General features: G+C 48.4%; 7 protein-coding genes across 7 annotated transcripts; 4 read left to right on the plus strand and 3 right to left on the minus strand.

The window, feature by feature from the left end:
- Nucleotides 1-1355: 1355 nt before the first annotated feature.
- On the minus strand, nt 1356-3095 carry EPUS_01690 (uncharacterized protein; the record flags this gene model as incomplete). The annotated part of the gene is made up of 1 exon (XM_007804295.1): nt 1356-3095. The coding sequence occupies one exon, from the start codon at nt 3093-3095 to the stop codon at nt 1356-1358; it is 1740 nt and encodes a 579-aa protein (XP_007802486.1).
- A 1637-nt stretch (nt 3096-4732) lies between these two features.
- EPUS_01691 (uncharacterized protein) lies at nt 4733-7282 on the minus strand (the record flags this gene model as incomplete). The annotated part of the gene is made up of 2 exons (XM_007804296.1): nt 4733-6212; nt 6267-7282. 2 exons carry the CDS (start codon nt 7280-7282, stop codon nt 4733-4735), a joined length of 2496 nt encoding a protein of 831 aa, XP_007802487.1.
- Nucleotides 7283-7770: 488 nt separating this feature from the next.
- EPUS_01692 (uncharacterized protein) lies at nt 7771-9144 on the minus strand (the record flags this gene model as incomplete). The annotated part of the gene is made up of 1 exon (XM_007804297.1): nt 7771-9144. One exon carries the CDS (start codon nt 9142-9144, stop codon nt 7771-7773), a length of 1374 nt encoding a protein of 457 aa, XP_007802488.1.
- Nucleotides 9145-9418: 274 nt separating this feature from the next.
- EPUS_01693 (26S proteasome regulatory subunit rpn6) lies at nt 9419-10743 on the plus strand (the record flags this gene model as incomplete). The annotated part of the gene is made up of 2 exons (XM_007804298.1): nt 9419-9686; nt 9737-10743. 2 exons carry the CDS (start codon nt 9419-9421, stop codon nt 10741-10743), a joined length of 1275 nt encoding a protein of 424 aa, XP_007802489.1.
- A 495-nt stretch (nt 10744-11238) lies between these two features.
- EPUS_01694 (Calcium-binding protein NCS-1) lies at nt 11239-12018 on the plus strand (the record flags this gene model as incomplete). The annotated part of the gene is made up of 4 exons (XM_007804299.1): nt 11239-11249; nt 11345-11430; nt 11511-11782; nt 11839-12018. The coding sequence occupies 4 exons, from the start codon at nt 11239-11241 to the stop codon at nt 12016-12018; spliced, it is 549 nt and encodes a 182-aa protein (XP_007802490.1).
- A 1682-nt stretch (nt 12019-13700) lies between these two features.
- Nucleotides 13701-14609, plus strand: EPUS_01695 (uncharacterized protein; the record flags this gene model as incomplete). Its single annotated transcript, XM_007804300.1, has 1 exon — nt 13701-14609. One exon carries the CDS (start codon nt 13701-13703, stop codon nt 14607-14609), a length of 909 nt encoding a protein of 302 aa, XP_007802491.1.
- An 835-nt stretch (nt 14610-15444) lies between these two features.
- On the plus strand, nt 15445-17349 carry EPUS_01696 (uncharacterized protein; the record flags this gene model as incomplete). Its single annotated transcript, XM_007804301.1, has 1 exon — nt 15445-17349. One exon carries the CDS (start codon nt 15445-15447, stop codon nt 17347-17349), a length of 1905 nt encoding a protein of 634 aa, XP_007802492.1.
- Between the last annotated feature and the right edge of the window lie 300 nt (nt 17350-17649).

A 17649-nucleotide genomic window follows, 5' to 3' on the forward strand; every position in this document is an offset into this window, starting at 1 on the left:
GTGAGTTCAACGCAGTTGTGGTCCAGGCATGGCCGAAGGGGGGGAGGGCAGAATTGAGGCATTCGCAGTCACCTGGAGGATAAAAAGGGCAGGCGCGAAGTGATTTGCAGCAACAATTCAGCGCTTTGAGGCATTTGTGAATTGGAAAGAGGTCCACTGGTTGCTTCCAGGGAGCCAGCTTCTAACACATCACATTTCTGCACCACTAAAGCAGAGCGAAAGGAAGAGATACGCTAGAGGTGACGATGAAAGCGACATAGGATACAGAGGTTCCTCCTCACTCGTCAAGTCAGCAGAGTAAGGCGCAAGAAGATGATACATCATGAACAAGAGAGGGTCTACAGATTCCTTCCTGCTAGCACGCCACACATCGCTCGCTTTCTGCAACAAAGCACCATTACAAGCAGTCATGACAGTCATCAACAAACGAGCTTCTTTCGTGCGGTTGTCTTACAGCCTTCTGCCTGCTCAGCTGCATGGAAGAACGTGATGGCCTGCCGGTATCTTTTCCTTCCAGGATCAAGAGTAGTGCACAAAAAGCTGGAAGTCCCTTTGTGCTGAAGTTGTATGGATGACAGTTTGACCATCACAGTAGGTACCAGAGTGAAGTTTGTTGCGGAGATCTTGCCCAGGCACTAACGTCACTAACTAGCCCATATCAGCAGTGTGCAACTGCTTTCTTTGGTCTCGGAACATATTTCTACTATGTTAGTATAATTCGAACATTGCTGACGCTACCAATATCTTGGAGATTGCATTGATTCAACTTGTTCAAATAGGCACTATGTAAACAGAAATTGCTTGGTTTTGGCCATATGACCCATCTTTATGTTGATTCCGGTATATCTAGAGAATAAAGGCAAAGCTGAAATTGGTGGCTTGAAACTTTGGTAGGAGCGGAGATATTGACTCCAAAACCACCGCGGATGGGGATCTGTTGTACATATGGGCCAGCCACGTTAGCTTCAGAAACAATCATTAGGCTGACTTAAGTAGCGGGGTATGGAGTGTGCCAGGAAGGATATACCAACCGAGTGTAGTTCGAAACCTATTTATTGCTGTCCTTTGGAGGAACGGTTAATGCATCCTCTTCCTCCGAGTACTTTGCGATGTAGAGAAATGAAATGGGACGATGTCTCCCGCGAACACAGCAAAGGAGACTTCACCAGGCGGTATAATTATTATTATTATGCCATCGTTCGCGTATTCCGTCAAGAACATTTGACGGAAAAACAAGCATCTCCACATATTCCATCCAACACCTCTCGCTGTGCCCGCTCGAATGCATGTAGCTGATGCCCAGAAACTATATGAGAATCCTGTGATGTACAAGCTGCGAGCCTTGACCCATATGGTCAGCCTGAAGATGCCATATGAGTCCTTCGGATGACAAAGACACCAAACTCGATTGCTGGCCCTGTTTGTTCGGCTTCCTCATCCGTCATCTTGTTCACTCCGTCGATGAACTCTCTCAATACAGTGCCAGCGCTGGCAGAGTCCATCTGAGAAAGTCGCTTGCCTCTGCCCCAATACTTCTCTAACGTACGTTTGAAACGTGTGTGCTCCTGCTTCAGATACCACTCGGTCCAGGTTCTTCTGTCAATGAAGACTTCACCAGTACTGGCACAGACAAGGTCGAATTTGCTCCTTTTGCTTTCAGACGTGATCCGATGAGTCATTCGACGGCAAAGACCAACAACTTTGCCTTTCAGAGCTTCGAATTCATACATATCAGGAACGGCAGCCATGCTGCTCAAGGATTCTGCGAGACCATAGGAAAGCTGATGCACTTCAACGAGAGCGCGCAGCAGAGGGTCCAGAATACGGCTAAGGTATTTGCTTGTGAATGCGTCAGCTCCAGTTCGCGTAGGGTAGATGAAAAGCATGCTGCCTTTGTCCATCGAGAGTTCTGCCAGTCGATCTATCAAGACCGACTGACCACTCAAGGAGAACAGATCCTTGCACTCTTGTGGTGATGAAGGTGGAATGTAACGTTCTAAGACAGAGATCTGCACACTCGATGGTGGTACTATCGGGTTGGGAGAAGAGGGAGCGGATGTTGCCAAGCTGTTGTTGGGCACATGGTAGGATGGGACTACTGCGGCATGAGCAAAGACCGACTGTGCGAAATAGTCGTCTCTGGCCGCGGATAGATTTGGGGTGGATGGTGGAGAACTGGGCAGATTGAGGAGGTCGAATCGTGGTGGAACGGCATGGGTGATGGTGATGTATGGCTGAGCACCAGTAGCAAACCGTGTTTGTATTGCGGCAATCACTTCTGTGAACATGGCATTAGGCCTGGCCGTTTCTTTGGCTGGACTGGGCAGCGTCTGCGAGACGATTTGAACGGTATTGGAAGACGAATTCGAAGGATCAATGCAAACCACTGCATGTATGGAGATTAGTACTTTCTGGCACATCATGAAATAGTGGATCTTCTCACCCGTGGCGCCAACGGACCTATCAAGCCATAAACTCGATCCTCTACTTTCATATGCGGGCTGCGCTGGGTTAGAGCTGGTTGTTTGCAGATTCTGCTCGGCTCCGCTGGTGCTGGAAGCCCCCAAGGACACATTCTCGGCTCGCCCGCCCCTTTCTGACAATGAAGCACCCTCTACCGACGTTGTCAAGGCATGAGGTGGGAGCGTGAACCTCGATTGGGACGTGGTAGGCACGGGCAGAGGGATCGTAGCGCTGCTGGTCCATTTTAGTGAGTCGAGTTCCGCTGGTGGAGTCAGTAGCGGGGTGGATCCAGTTCGACGAAGTTGATTGTCGACAGCTTTTAGACTAGTATGTTCGGCGACTTCTCTCCTCCCAACCGGAAAACATGTTCCAAGAGCGTGGTTGTTGGGAATGGACTGCGGTTCGAACGATGGGATCCCTAACCCCCGAAAACTCGGAAGCCGTGGTTTGGCACTACCATTGCGTCTTTGCAAGAGTCTATTCTCCATCAGCGACTCGGAAGAGCAGTCTTTAGCCACATTGAAGACTGGAGATGTAACCTCGAGGCCAGGTCTTGGACGTATATCAGAGAGGAGTGCTGTCGACCCTACCATACTCTGCAAACTAGGCTTTCTATGCCCTTCCACAGCCATAGCAGTCTTTCAAATTCCCCCCCTCACTGCTTAACACGAAGCAGCGAAAGGTCTATGAAGGTGCTTCTGCCTAATCCATCTGCCCGGACCTATCGCAGCGACATACACATGATGGAAGTATAGTGGACAGAATAGCAAGGATGAGAGCCGCCTGTCTCGCGTAGCAATAATCCTGCAACGATAGAGGAGGGGAGGTTGCTGCTGGCACAGGACGTTGAGCCAAATCGCTTGGTACGGCCCGAAGGTGCAAGATGGGCTGGAAGGACTTTGCTGTCCTGATGCAGCGATCACACCCAGTTGATTACTGGTGGCACCACTCTGTAGGAGAAGCGTTTTCTGGCTTAGCAGAGAAATGATTAGAGAGAGAATGGCGGTGCTGTTGTGTCAGAATAATAGGACAGAGGTATCCAGCTGGGGGAAAGGAAACAGAGAGGTAGTGGTCCTCTGTAAGATGCTTGGTACTGGCCGACACCTTGGCTACCGTAAAGTTTGTCTAGCCTAAAGTTCAAGAGGTGCCAAACATGTTTAGAGGATGGTGGTGGTGGTTTGATGGGAGGATTGTCAGTGAGGTTCTCTTGTTCTAGAGGAAAATTATTGATGGGAGTTGCCTGGGGACTGCTGACAGTGTCTGCGGCTAGCCGCCACTACAGTCAACGGCTGTTCGAGTCCATGACGGTCCAGCCTCGGTCCGCTCTAAAACGCCTCGAAACCTCTGGCAAAAGAAACCCTGCACATACATCAGTGCAACTAGTTATTAGTATTAGTAGGAGGGAACAACGCCCATGTTCCCCTAACATCTTTAACAAAGCACTGCATAGGTGGCCTGATCCTGCGCAGTACGGGTGACAACAGAACCATTGGTGCCCAGTGTTAGACAAGGATCCTCTTGCTGCTCTTGAAGGTCTGGGAACAACAACTTAAGGAGTAGATAAACTAACTACTGGTTCCGGGAAGGAAACGTATCGCATCGCATCGCATCGCATTTTGGACTTGGTCCCACTGCGCTTGTTGTCTCGGAAGGTCTAAGCTCCGGCCTGAGATCCGGCGGAACTAATAGACCTAATGGCCTATTACCTACTAGTAGTTCAAGCTGTGGTCAGCTTCTACCCGAATTCGCTTCCTGCGGCTGACGTGTTTACCATGAATTAATGTTGTAGTACGGAGTACGGAGTAGTTAGAGGGATTTTGGCCTTCCAGCGGCCCTGTACCGCATGCCACCTGCATGCATGTCATTTGCTAGATTGTCTAGGCGATCATCTCGCAGCATTAACGAGGCTTGTTTAAAGACCAAACATCGTATACTTAATCTGTCTGATTCACCCCAGCAGCAGCTGGCTACGAGTTGTAGTTTGCCGAGGTTTACCACCGACCCCTTGGTCCTCTTTCCAATAGAAAAGGGGATATTACGCTTCCTACAAGACACCTAGGTACGCAGAGACAACGGAATCTAGCAAAACATGGTGACCCTGCTTTGAAGCGGACGGAGAAGTTTAGCGGCGAGCTTGAGTACATTCAATATCCAATAGACACAATCCGTTCTATTTGCTCGCCCCGACAACCAAAACCGACGGAGTAGAGCGACAGAGTCCGAGCGGCTGAGTGGACCAGAACGCTCCCACCTCCCATGCCACCTTCGCTCATACAGCTCCTACACCGACCGGCCTAGCACCGCTAAGATTGACAACCCTTCCGCCTCCTCCGGGACCACCAAATGCACCTCCACCGAAGACGTTGTGTCTACCATCTTCTTTGACCCAGCCAGGTACTTGATCCTCTTGCCTGCGTGCCTTGATGACCGGCCAAATAGAGGGGAATCCAACCGCCAGAGCACCCCTTGTCTTTGCACCAGGAATCGCAAAGCGTGGATTGTTGTGTGTCAAGAATCCAACAACCAAATCTTGCTGGATCAGCGACGCCATAATAGATTCGACTTCGTCTATTGTAGGATGTAACTGTGGCTTCGGATGCTTCGTATCGGCTCCATTACTTGCAAGGTACTTCCTCTGGTTCTCAGTTCGTCCAATATAAGCACCGGACTCAAGGTCAAATCCAACGTCTGCGGCCACATCCTCCATTCCCGCAAATTCGGGATCAACGGCTTTTGCGGCACGGTTTCCCGGGTCAATATCGAACTGCGTTTGGGCGTTGTCCCGGAGCGGTGAAGCCCATGATTGCACGTTCGTTGCGGGTTTTTGCGGAGGCGACTTCAGCCTCCTCACATTAAGCCACTGAACAGCGGCTTGAAGTAGATGCAGTCGGAGAAATGGAGTTTTGTTGTCTTCGCCTCCTGGGAAGCCTACCTCAATGAAGACACGACGGGCCAGAGATCTCCATACCAGGGCTTCACATCTGTTGCGGAATTGTAGCAACAACCTCCTTTGAAAGAACCATTGTCCATGTGGGTTGTTCAGGCTCAGATGCTCTTCAAAACCAGACAAATCACCAAGTGCGATGACTTGACAGAGGGGAAGGAAGTGCTTGGCCAGTCGGGTAGCTTCTCTCCTCAGCAGGAGCTTCGATGAGGGAAAGCGCCCCAAACACATATTGGATGCGATCAAGTACACCAGTATGAGCTCTCGGTGCCGAAGCGCCTCAGCATGGCACTGGTCATATGCAGCTTGCAATACCAGCTGTGCACGGAAGAAGTGGTTATTCGCGAAAAGGTATCGCCCAAGATAATAAAGATACGTCACTCGCTGCGGCGCTGGATAATGTGATAGAAGTGGACTTTGCGCATCAATAGAGACGAACATGGTAGTTGCACTTGATAACTTTCGACATTGGAAAAGGAGCTTCAGGCAGAGATTGCCTGTTTTGTATATGCCAATGCGTTTGCCCTCGGGTGCAGCATTTCTACCAAACCCACCTGAGCCGCTTTTGTCACTCAGACATTTAATGAATGCTTCGCGAATGGTATTGGCAGCATCTTCGACAAAGGTGACTCTCTCTTTGATGTCTTCGCTGTCACCTGTATGGTGCTCTTTCATAAGCTGCGCCACAAGATCGGGCCTTCTGTCTAATCCAAGCGCAAGTTTGGCCAGCACTTTGGACAAGTAGAGGACAGTTGGCAGGATAACAACACCATAGGTGACATCACCGAGGCAGATACAGGATGTACTAGGAGGTGAGTTAGCAGAGATTATTGTAGGAATAGGCCTCTTTCTTACCCACTTGAGCAGTCTCTTAATATCGTTATTGTTTTTTAGGAGATTGTGGGGAGCATAATCTCTGATAAATTGCAAGTACTGGAGAAGATGGCCTGCGAATGATTCCCACGCAATCTTGGCTCCATCTGGACTCTTGGGCAAGACTTTCTCACAAAGAGTCCGCAAGTGCTGATCTTTGCCCCAAGGATAATGCTTTTGAAGCTCACGCGATAGGTCGGTGTATGCCTGAGCAAGCGGAGGCTCGATCTGCAGGTCGAGCGCAATACGCTCGCCATCCCGATTTTGGATCGCCTCGTGAAGCTCGTCTAGCAAGCGGTCCAGCGTCGGAGTCAATTGCGTGTTGGAAGGGGATGCCATATCAACGCTCATCGGGCTCCCTGCCCAAGCAGGTGTGCCAGGGGTTTGGAGGGCTTTAGGGGTATTGGTTGGAGGACGTCTGGGAGACCACGGCTTGGTGGTAGATGAATAGATAATGGAGAGAGGGTCGCTTGCGGTAGGCTGAGCTGTCTTGATCAGGTGTGCTTTGAAAGTGGTTGTTTGGATTTTATCGGAGCTCGAGATATCTGGTGGAAGGGATCTTCCAATCGCAATCGCTTCAGGAGGATGCGGTTTCTTCGGCTTCGGCAGATCAGAAACGAGCTTGCTCTGAAGATGTAGGACAAGTGTTGCTAGTTGTATGGTCTGTGTTTTCAGTCTTGAGAAGTCGTCTTCCAGTTCGGTGAAGGGAGGGTCTATGTGTTTGGCCAATGTGCTTGCGTGAAGAATCTTGTCTAAATCATTTTCGAGGCTACTGCCCTCTGCATGAGCATCACTACTTGTAAACTTGCTGTAATTCTTCTGCTTGTTTGGATTGCCCTTGGTTCCCCGATTCTTGAACTTGCCTCGACTATTTCCTGAAGATGAATCATTGAAATTCTTCTGGACAGTGTTATTGTTGTTGTTGTTTTTGCCGACATGCGCAAATGAGACTTGGCCACGTCCTCGGTTGAAACCTCGTCTACTTCCTTGAACTCTTGCCATAATAATCTACCGTCGAAGGACAAACTCGGACAACAATATCGATTGTAACCTATCGTGTATCGCTGTTTCTCCTACAAATATGAGGTCTATAACATAGCAACAGGTCTCACAAAGTCCTCTTTCGTCGCTACTGTTTCTCTTTGTCTTCGTTGTCCCCGTCCGATCTTCCTTATCCCAAATGCGGCGCTCTTCCTCCCAATTTCGATCGTAGCGTCGGTTGCATATAGAAGCATGGCCGCTTTGGGCAAACAATGCTATGCTAAACTTCTCCTTTTCGCAACGTTATTGGGGCACTCTGCTGTGTAAAGGAGGCTGCCATCTGACTGATTCTCCCAGTGGAACCACTGGCATACTTCATAAGCAACCTCTCAAAGCCGCAAAAGGCATGAAAGTGACTGCACTTATTTTAGCTGAGACGTGCAGGACTTCCCCACGGCTTCCTAACCTAATCAAGTAAATGGCACAGCTGCTGAGCATGTAACCAAACCTCATTTCTCAATTCCAAGAACCATTTTTTCCCTTTCGCTTTGTCGAGGCATCGATCCTTTCTTGCTGTGCTTTCTAACGTTTTCTCCCTTTCGTTTTAGCGATTTCAATTCTTCACCCTTGATATCGGCAGCCTTTTTAATCCTTTTGGGAATATGCCTGTGACGTTTGATCCTTCGAACCTCAGGCATGTGGGCATATCGACGCACAAGAGCATCGTCGTACTCGCGCTTCTGCCGTTGACGTGCAGACTTGACACCACTCCTGCTAGAGGCATTGGCACGCCAGAGCCGAACGTTGCCGTCATCCGAGCCAGAAATAACGTACTGGTTGTCAGGACTATACAGCACAGCGAAAGCTCTTTGCATGCGCTTAGTATGGTAGATATCACGAGAATGACCCCGATCGCGGTTCCACAGCCGTATCGTCCTGTCATATGAGGCGCTTACCAATTCTTCACCAGTGGGGCTGAAGTCGACATCCATCACTGCAGCAACGTGGTCTTTCAGAACATTCAAGGAGCGATCGAGCCGTCTCATATCAAAGATATAGATATTGTGGTCCTCATTCGCAACAGCAAAATTGAACGCTTCCATTGGATTCCAGGAAAGGGCATTGGATGCAAGTCTCAGAACCACTTTAGACAATGCTGAAGAGGTTCGGAGGTCATACAATACAACGGCACGATCGAGAGCGGTCGAAGCAAGGATAGACGTTTCGATCTGATTGAATGAAACAGCATTGATAGTGTCAGTAGAAGTCGGCCATTGTAAGGTTTGCGTTGGGGCGGAGGAAGGTCGATTCAAATCATAGATCGAGATAGAGGCCGACGAAGCGGCAAAAGAGGATTGGCTACGATGGTGTGATAGGCTTGTGAAGCCGGCTTGACCTAGATACGTCGCAAGAAGAGGAGCTTTGCTTTCGGCGCTGTAGGGATCCCAAACCTTCACGGTTCTATCTCCTCCGCATGACAACAACTTCCGATCTGGAGTCCAGCAGGTAGCCTTGACTATGTTCTCATGTGCACGTGTCTGCCACACCTCTTCGCGACTTGTGAGATCCCAGATTTTCACGACTCCATCTCCACTTCCACTAGCAAGGCGTTGCAATGACCCGGGATCCTTTGCCAGGGTATAGACACCATCAACATGTCCTTGACCTAGCTGCCCGACGAACGGGGCAGCGAACATACGCTCCAGTTTCACAGCGTTTAGGGCACGTGTATACTCCCTGGATTGGGCAAATGGATGTTGGGTGGGATCGAGGTTGCGGGGCTGATGAGTGACGTTCGAGCCTGGCGCCTGATGAGCGGCTGTAGACCGCGAGAGAGATTTAATCTTCTGCGAAATTGTCAGTTTCCATCTACGGCTCGACATGAAACATACCATAGCCAGGCGTACTGCGTTAAACAACGCTGAAAGGATTGCTCTATCGAGCCAAAATTTTTTGGAGGCTTAAGCTGCGGATGGCAATCTCCGAGTGCTGATCAACGCAGGCTTAAATAAAAACAGCGGCCGCTCCATCACAAGGAAGTCATCTCAGTTACAGCACATACCACTCGCTCGAATGTGCAAAGGGCTTACACCTACCGCCAACTGAGTTGCATTATACTCCTCAACAAGGTGTCTTTCTCCAAGCTCACTTACAACAATGGCGCCACCTCCCAGCAATGCTGTAAAGATGGCGGACGCGAAAGACCTATCAAGGAAGAATCCTTCCAAAGCAGAAACAATGTACAAGGACGTCCTGTCGAAGGCGCCTGGCTCCAATGAGCAGGCATTAAAAGACTACGAAAGCGCTTTGGTAGGTCTTGGGGAGCTGTATCGAGACAATAAGAAGGCCGATGAGCTGGCAGAGCTTATCAAGTCCAGCCGCTTGACCCTCTCTTCCTTTGCGAAGGCGAAGACAGCTAAGCTAGGTCAGCGTCTATAACTACGGCTCGATTGGATGAAGCTGACTAGCCTATAGTCCGCCAGCTTCTTGACTTCTTTGGTGACATTCCGAATTCTTTGGAGACGCAGATATCCGTGACAAAATCTTGCATAGACTGGGCAATCTCTGAAAAACGATCATTCCTGCGACAAAACCTGGAGACCCGACTAGTTAGCCTTTACATGCATAAACAAGCGTATTACGATGCTCTGACGCTTATCAACTCATTGCTTAGGGAACTGAAGCGTTTGGACGACAAGCTTGTGCTGGTTGAGGTACAATTGCTCGAGTCTAGAGTGTATCACGCTCTGACGAATCAATCAAAAGCAAGAGCTGCTCTGACCTCTGCAAGAACGTCAGCAGCTTCAGTCTATACACCGCCGCTGTTACAGGCTGGTCTGGATATGCAAAGCGGCATGCTTCATGCAGAAGACAAAGACTTCACAACAGCATTCTCCTACTTCATCGAAGCACTCGAAGGTTATCATTCGCAAGATGAAGGGTCTAAGGCGACTTCTGCGCTTCAGTACATGCTTCTTTGTAAAATCATGCTGAATTTGGTGGACGATGTGACATCATTACTGGGGTCAAAGCAGGCCCAAAAATATGCTGGAACGAACCTCGAAGCAATGAAAGCTGTCGCCAGAGCCCATGCAAATCGATCGTTGGAGGAATACGAACAGGCACTATCGGATTACCGGTTCGAACTCGGAAGCGACATCTTCATACGGAACCATTTGAGACGTCTCTACGATGCCATGCTCGAACAAAATCTCATCAAGGTCATTGAGCCATTTAGCAGAGTAGAGATCGACCACATCGCCAAGATGGTTGGTCTTGATACTCAGCAGGTCGAACGAAAGCTATCACAGATGATTCTGGATAAGGTCATCATTGGCGTGTTAGATCAAGGTGCAGGATGTTTGATTGTATACGATGAGCTAGAACGTGATCAGGGTTACGATGCGGCGTTGGAGACCATCGAGAAGCTGAGCAATGTTGTGGATGTCTTGTACACCAACCAGGCATCTTTGCTGGAGTAGAGCAATGGAAACGTGAGGCAATCTGATGAGGATGATCAGCAATCTGTGGTTTTGGCTGGCCGGGATGGCTTGCAGAGCCGCATCATGGGTGATAGCAATTCTGGAGCTACGGTTAAGCTCGAATCGCTTGGCTGGGTTGTCGATGACTGCCGGAATACTTACAACTGCCCCTCCCGAGGCACGCTAGGTCGCATGAAGTTCCTCATTTGAGAGCTCCTTTCGACTGCCGTAAATTTCATGATACCTGATTCACCTTGATGCATACACCTGTTACTCCTTCGAAATCCTTGTGTCAGGGTCCAATCATCTTATTTCCCACGTCTCGGTTATCTGAGGATTTCGCTAATCTACCACTTAACCCCGCCTCATTTACATTTCCCTGACGCCACCGTTCATAGAAGCAGGAAGCAGAGAAACTGTGTGATTGTCGCTCTGAGGAGCTTGCGCGCTTCTTGTTCGCTTACCTAAGAGGGTCTTGAGCTCTGACGCGACAAGATGGGAAAATCGTAAGTGACCCAGCAAGCTGCTGCGCATACACTCTTCACCTTTCCAATCCCTTGGTGGCGGGCTTCTGTCCAGGACGGGACACTGACGTTACCAGTCAATCGAAGCTGTCACCTCAACAGCTGGAGGAACTACAAAAATCTACACACTTTGACAAGAAAGAACTACAGCAGTGGTACAAAGGTTTGTTGGACCTTTGCTGCAATTTCATTATGGAATACTGAGGTCATTGCGAACAGGATTTCTAAAGGACTGTCCGTCAGGTACTCTCACAAAAGAAGAGTTCCAGAAGATTTATCGACAATTTTTTCCTTTTGGTGACCCGAGTTCATTTGCGAATCACGTCTTTAAAGTCTTCGATGCGGACAATAGTGGCACAATCGACTTCAAAGAATTCATCTGTGCGCTTAGTGTCACAAGCAGAGGCAAGATGGAGGACAAGCTGGATTGGGCTTTCCAACTCTATGATATCGACGGCGATGGCAAGATCAGCTATGAAGAGATGCTGCAAATCGTAGAAGCGATATATAAGATGGTAAGCACCTGCGAAAAGAGCATGAAAAAATACTTTGACTGATGCTTACTGAACAGGTTGGGTCTATGGTCAAGTTGCCAGAAGACGAAGATACCCCCGAGAAGCGAGTAAGGAAGATATTCCGGATGATGGACAAGGACGAAAACGGAAGCCTTGATATGGCCGAATTCAAGGAAGGGAGCAAGCGAGATGAGACCATAGTATCGGCGCTTTCACTTTATGATGGTTTGGTCTGACTTGCTATACCCATGATGCACCTTTTTGAGCTCGCGGGCTCCTTATGTACCTGGCTTTTCTGGAGCCCTGACGACCTTGAGAGATGAATTGTTATTGCTTTGCATGGTGTAGGTTCAATTGAAGGTTTATGACGGCCAATACACGTGGAAGCCGGAGACAATGCTCCTGTTAAGCGGTGGAGATCTTGATCCATCTTGACTATTCTACCAGGTAGTACCATAATTATGTGCCCATAGGTGTAGGAAAGATCGAGTTGAATGTTACGGGCCTAACCTACTAAGGTCGCCAATATCCCAAAGCACGTCCTTCAAAGCCTCTCTTTGGTAGGAGTGGCGAAAGATGGTAAGAAGCAGAAATCACCCTTCTCTGGATTGAAGTTTGAACGGGCGCCAGCTTTATTTCTATGTACCTATGTGTGCTTTGCTATTTGTGAGATGAAGGATTATGGTTCATATCGTCTCTAAGTAGATTAGCAGAGTCATATCAATATGTCTCTTCTCCGAATCTGGTGCCAAGGGTTGGTAAATCCACGACCAGCTCACCCCGCTTTGGGAAGATGCCCCCCCCCCCCCGGGGCGCCTGAACTACGGTAGGAGGCATACCTAGTGCAGTGGTAACAGCTTTTAACGCCAAGATAGAACGCCACATAATCGCTCGATTGGGCCTAATCTACTATCTATCTAATATCGAGTGTGCATCCGATTGGCAACTATAACTGCCTGGCATCTTGGTTGATTGACAACGCGTCGAACGCGTTGAACGCGTGGAATGACCCCCAGGGTGGTACGTCATTCGTACAAGCGCGACAAGGGTATCCGTATGAACGTCGTTAAATATTAAATTTACAAGGGGGTTGAGGGTTACATTTAATAGTTATGCATCCTATCGTAGCAAGCCTTCACACTATGACTCAGTCACCAAGAGGGCCAGAAAACCTGCCGTCTTGGCGGACAGTGCGAAACTGGTCCTCTTTACTACTACCTGGTGACCCCAGTGTTCGAGTGATTGTTGTTTTTACGCCCAAAGCTACCAGCGAGACTGGTGTGTTCGGAGTGCAGTTCCACACAAAAACAGATTGTCCTTTCTGAAGAAATACCTTGACAATTGCTGCGTCCATACATCCGAGATCAAGGATAGAAACAGAATCTACCAGAACCTCGTGTGTGGTACTATCAGCAGTTGAGTTAGTCATAGTCGAGCGGCACAAATATCATCTGAGATTTGATACGACTGCTTTCTGTAAGGTGGAAGTGCTTCCGGTCGTACTTTGACTCTGGCACCAGAACAAATGTCGTGCAGCCACAACAATATAGTGAGAAAAGGAATTGAGCAGCTGCGCCGGCCCCTGCTGCTTTCAACGAGGGTTTGCGATGACCACCCGCAGCTTCAAACTCGTATCTATGTAGTAAGCACTCGTCCGAACCGTTATCTAAGCGCCGGAAAGGCACATTGGCCGCGCCATCTTGCCATTGAGAGACCAATTATTAGCAATCGGATGAGAGACTAATACGATGCTTACATTTTGCTGAGAAATGCCTTAAAAGGACATTGGAAGGGTATAAAAAGCCCCTTCCTTCCAATCCTTAGACGTTCTGCCCTATTTCTTCACAATCCTGAATCTATCTACATGCCATTAGAGCCTAGTTCACTCCCATACACACACATCAAATAAAAGCAAATTATGAAGGTAGCTATCGCAGGTACAAGCAATGTTGCCCAGTATCTAATCGAGGAGCTTACAACATATGGACACGACGTAATAGTACTCACGCGGAATCCAAAGCGCGAGGAGAAGAAAGTTGAGCACCGAGTAACCGACTATAGCGTTGCATCCCTCGTTGCTGTCTTGAAAGACTGCGATGCATTAGTGTCGACAATTGCAGATTTCAGCAACCCTCCTGCGGCAACCGAAATCCACTTCAACATGCTTGAAGCATGCATACAATCGAGGAAATGCAAAACCTTTATCCCATCAGAATGGACTCACAACGTCGAAGATTATCCCGAGCAGCCGATGTTTCTTGCTGACGCCAATAAAGCGCTACATCAGAGACTCAAAGAGGAGATGAGCATTAGATGGACGATCATCTGCAATTCATGGTTTACAGACTATGTTGTAAGAAAGTCACAACGCTATTTACGTGACCTGGGTCCTCTCTGGCCAATGGATTTTTCAAGCAAGGTCTTTACTATTTATGGGCCCGGGACCCAGATAATAGATCTCACACCTGTTCGAGATGTCGCTAAGGCTGTCGCGGTGCTGATCGACAGTAAAGAACCCTGGGAGCAACATACCTATCTCTCGGGCGATCAGCTTTCGTGGAATGATCTGTTTGCGATCATAAAGAGGCGGGATCCAGAGTGGACGAGCCAGAACAAGCCACTAGCGAACACGATCCATCAAATTACCGCCAATGAATCACCTGAGAGCGTTTTCCTGGGCCATTTCGAGATATTAAGCTACTCTGGGGCGCTGGCGCTTCCGAAGGAGAAAGTTCTAAGGCAACGTTCTAAATACTTTCAAGACATCCACTTCCGTACGGTTGATGAAATTCTAGAGACCGCAGCAGCACGAGATGGGATTGTCTAGTTAGCAGACTATGTGCAGAATACCTCGATGTCAATCATCAATCAACTGGTTCAATATATATATGTGTACTTTTTAACTAATTACTTAATAGTTTAGAGAGTTTAGGGTTAACATAACACAAGAATGAGTTTATTCTTATTCTGTTATATCATCTCTATTAGATTAATTATTAAGCCATGGGCTTAATGGTGAAAAGAGACCTCAAAGCAGAAGTTTTGTGTAAGTCTGATTCACTGATTGGTTATGATCATTGATCGGTGACCTACCGCTACACTAACTTATGTTGCTGGGGTGCCAGTACAGACGGGCAGGAGAGTCATCTCCGTGTGAGCCTGACATTAATCCACCGTTAAGTTTAAGTATGAGAGGACAACCAAGTGTTCAAAATTTTAAGTACAGCTATCTTTGTAGAAGTTGTATAATGTTCAGTTGAAAATGCGCCTTTTAGTATAAAGTTGGGGTTAAGTCAGATTCAAACTTTTGAACTGGTATTGTACTAAGCAGATGATACGCTGTACGAATCGCTTGCGGGTAACAGGATGAACAAGTACACAATGACAGCCTTCTGTTCGATATAAGATAGAACGCTGGCCCGCAAAGTTTTCTCCTAGACCAGCTTGCTACGTATATCTACGCGCCAAGAGACTCTCTCAGCGCTGGGCACAAGGTCACATCCTAACATTGAACAAATCTTCTCACCGAACAGAATAAGAGCCCTCTATTTTCTTGCCTTGCGTGCTGCATCACTAATTTGCGACATTACAAGTAGCTGCAATGATAATCAATTCAGCAAGCTGCTAGAAACAGCTTGTGGGCATTCCTCCACATGTTCACAATGCGGAAAACAGCTCTTCGGAATTCTGAGACGCTGAAAGCGATTCTATTAGTGGCATTGTCATCATACTCGACAGCATTCTATCTACCTGGTGTCGCACCGTCCTCCTACACCTTCGATGCTATCGTACCTCTCCACGTTAATGCGCTCACTCCAGCAATCGCGCAACGAGATGATCAGCTACATGCCATCGTGTCTTTTGATTATTATCACCATGCCTTTCGATTTTGTCGTCCTGAAAATGGCCCGGAGTGGGTGCGGGAGTCGTTGGGCAGCATAATATTTGGTGACAGGATTCAGACATCTCCATTCCAGTTGCATATGGCACGGAACGAGACATGCAAGGCCTTGTGTGAAACCCAAAAGTTCGATGCAAGAAGCGCAAAATTTGTCAACCGCAAGATCTGGCAGGGATACGACATTAATTGGCTGGTCGACGGTTTGCCAGCTGCCCAATTGCTCCAAGATCCTCTTACCCAAGAGCTGTTCCGCAGTCCTGGATTTCCCCTGGGACAATTCGACAAAAATGGTCAAACATTATTGAACAATCATTGGGAAATTCTCATCGACATTCACAAGGCTGGTATCACTGGCAAACAGTACCGTGTTGTGGGAATACTTGTGCAACCAGAATCATACAGAGACTCGAAAGTTCTTGGTGACGGAAAAGCTGAGTGTGGCGATTCCTCACAGCCACTGATCCTCAATGAAGATGGCGAGACACCGGTGACATGGACCTATAGTGTATACTGGAGGCTGTCTGATACGGCATGGGCGACAAGATGGGATGAATATCTCCACGTTTACGACCCCAAGATACATTGGTTCTCGCTCATCAATTCTTCCATTTTCGTGGTCTTGCTGGTGGGTATGGTCAGCATGATCCTCCTTAGAGCCCTTAGGAAAGACATAGAAAGGTACAATCGTCTGGACTCTTACAACCTTGATGACCTGACTGGTACCTCGGCAGTGGTTGAGGATGGAGTCCAAGAAGACTCTGGTTGGAAGCTGGTACATGGAGATGTCTTTCGAAGTGCTCGGTATCCACTGCTTCTTAGCGTTCTCCTCGGCAATGGAGCTCAACTTTTCATCATGACAGGTCTGACTCTTGTCTTTGCGCTGCTCGGATTCCTCTCTCCGTCTAACCGCGGCTTCCTGGCCACTGTCATTCTTCTCTTGTACACCATTTTCGGATTTGTGGGTGGATACGTCTCGTCTCGTGCCTACAAAACTTTTGGCGGTGAGCGATGGAAGCTCAACATCATTCTCACGCCAGTCCTGGTTCCGGTCATCGTTTTCACCACATTCTTCTTCCTCAACCTGTGGGTGTGGGGAAAGGGCTCGAGCGGAGCAGTACCGCTGACTACGATGATCGCGATCGTTGCTATCTGGTTCATCATCAGTGTTCCGCTGAGCGCCGCTGGAAGCTGGCTCGCTTTCAAGCAACTGGCGTTTTCCACGCCGACCAAGGTCAACCAGATTCCTCGACAGATACCTCCGTGTGCCCGCTCACTTCGGCCGCTCCCATCGCTGCTCATGACGGGAGTTCTCCCTTTCGGCGCAATATTCGTGGAGCTGTATTTCATCATGAGTTCTCTGTGGACCGGCAAGATTTATTACATGTTCGGTTTTCTCTTCATCTGCTACGCACTAATGATTATCACAACTGCCTGTACCACAATTCTTCTCGTATACTTCCTGCTTTGTGCTGAGGACTACAGATGGCATTGGCGAGCATTTTTGGGAGCCGGGATGACAGGTGTATATGTCTTCATCATGGCGCTGGGTTTCTGGATGATGAGAGTCAGCTTCGGGGGTTTAACGGGAGCCGTGCTCTATGTAGGATATTCTGCTCTGGTTGGCTTCTTGGTGTTCGTTTTGACCGGTAAAGATCCTGTCTTGTGATGTTCGACCGCATGCTAACGTGACTGCTGCGCAGGATCGATCGGATACCTAGCCTCCTATGCTTTCGTACAGCGCATTTACGGATCAATCAAAGTCGACTAAATAAGCATCATCTCGAGCGATGGCGTTGATGTATAACTTGTATCCAAGACTGCTACAAAGGGATTTATTGACCAACACGGAAATTGTGTCTGTGAACTTTTGGGCTAGCGTCTACATTTTCTATTATAACCCATGCCCGGATGACATGACCGCAATCACAAGAAGGCCCTCTGAATCTTTGGTTGGGCTTCTGGATCC

This window comes from Endocarpon pusillum (assembly GCF_000464535.1).
Source record: "Endocarpon pusillum Z07020 unplaced genomic scaffold scaffold3350, whole genome shotgun sequence".
NCBI classification, from domain to species: Eukaryota; Fungi; Ascomycota; class Eurotiomycetes; order Verrucariales; family Verrucariaceae; genus Endocarpon; species Endocarpon pusillum.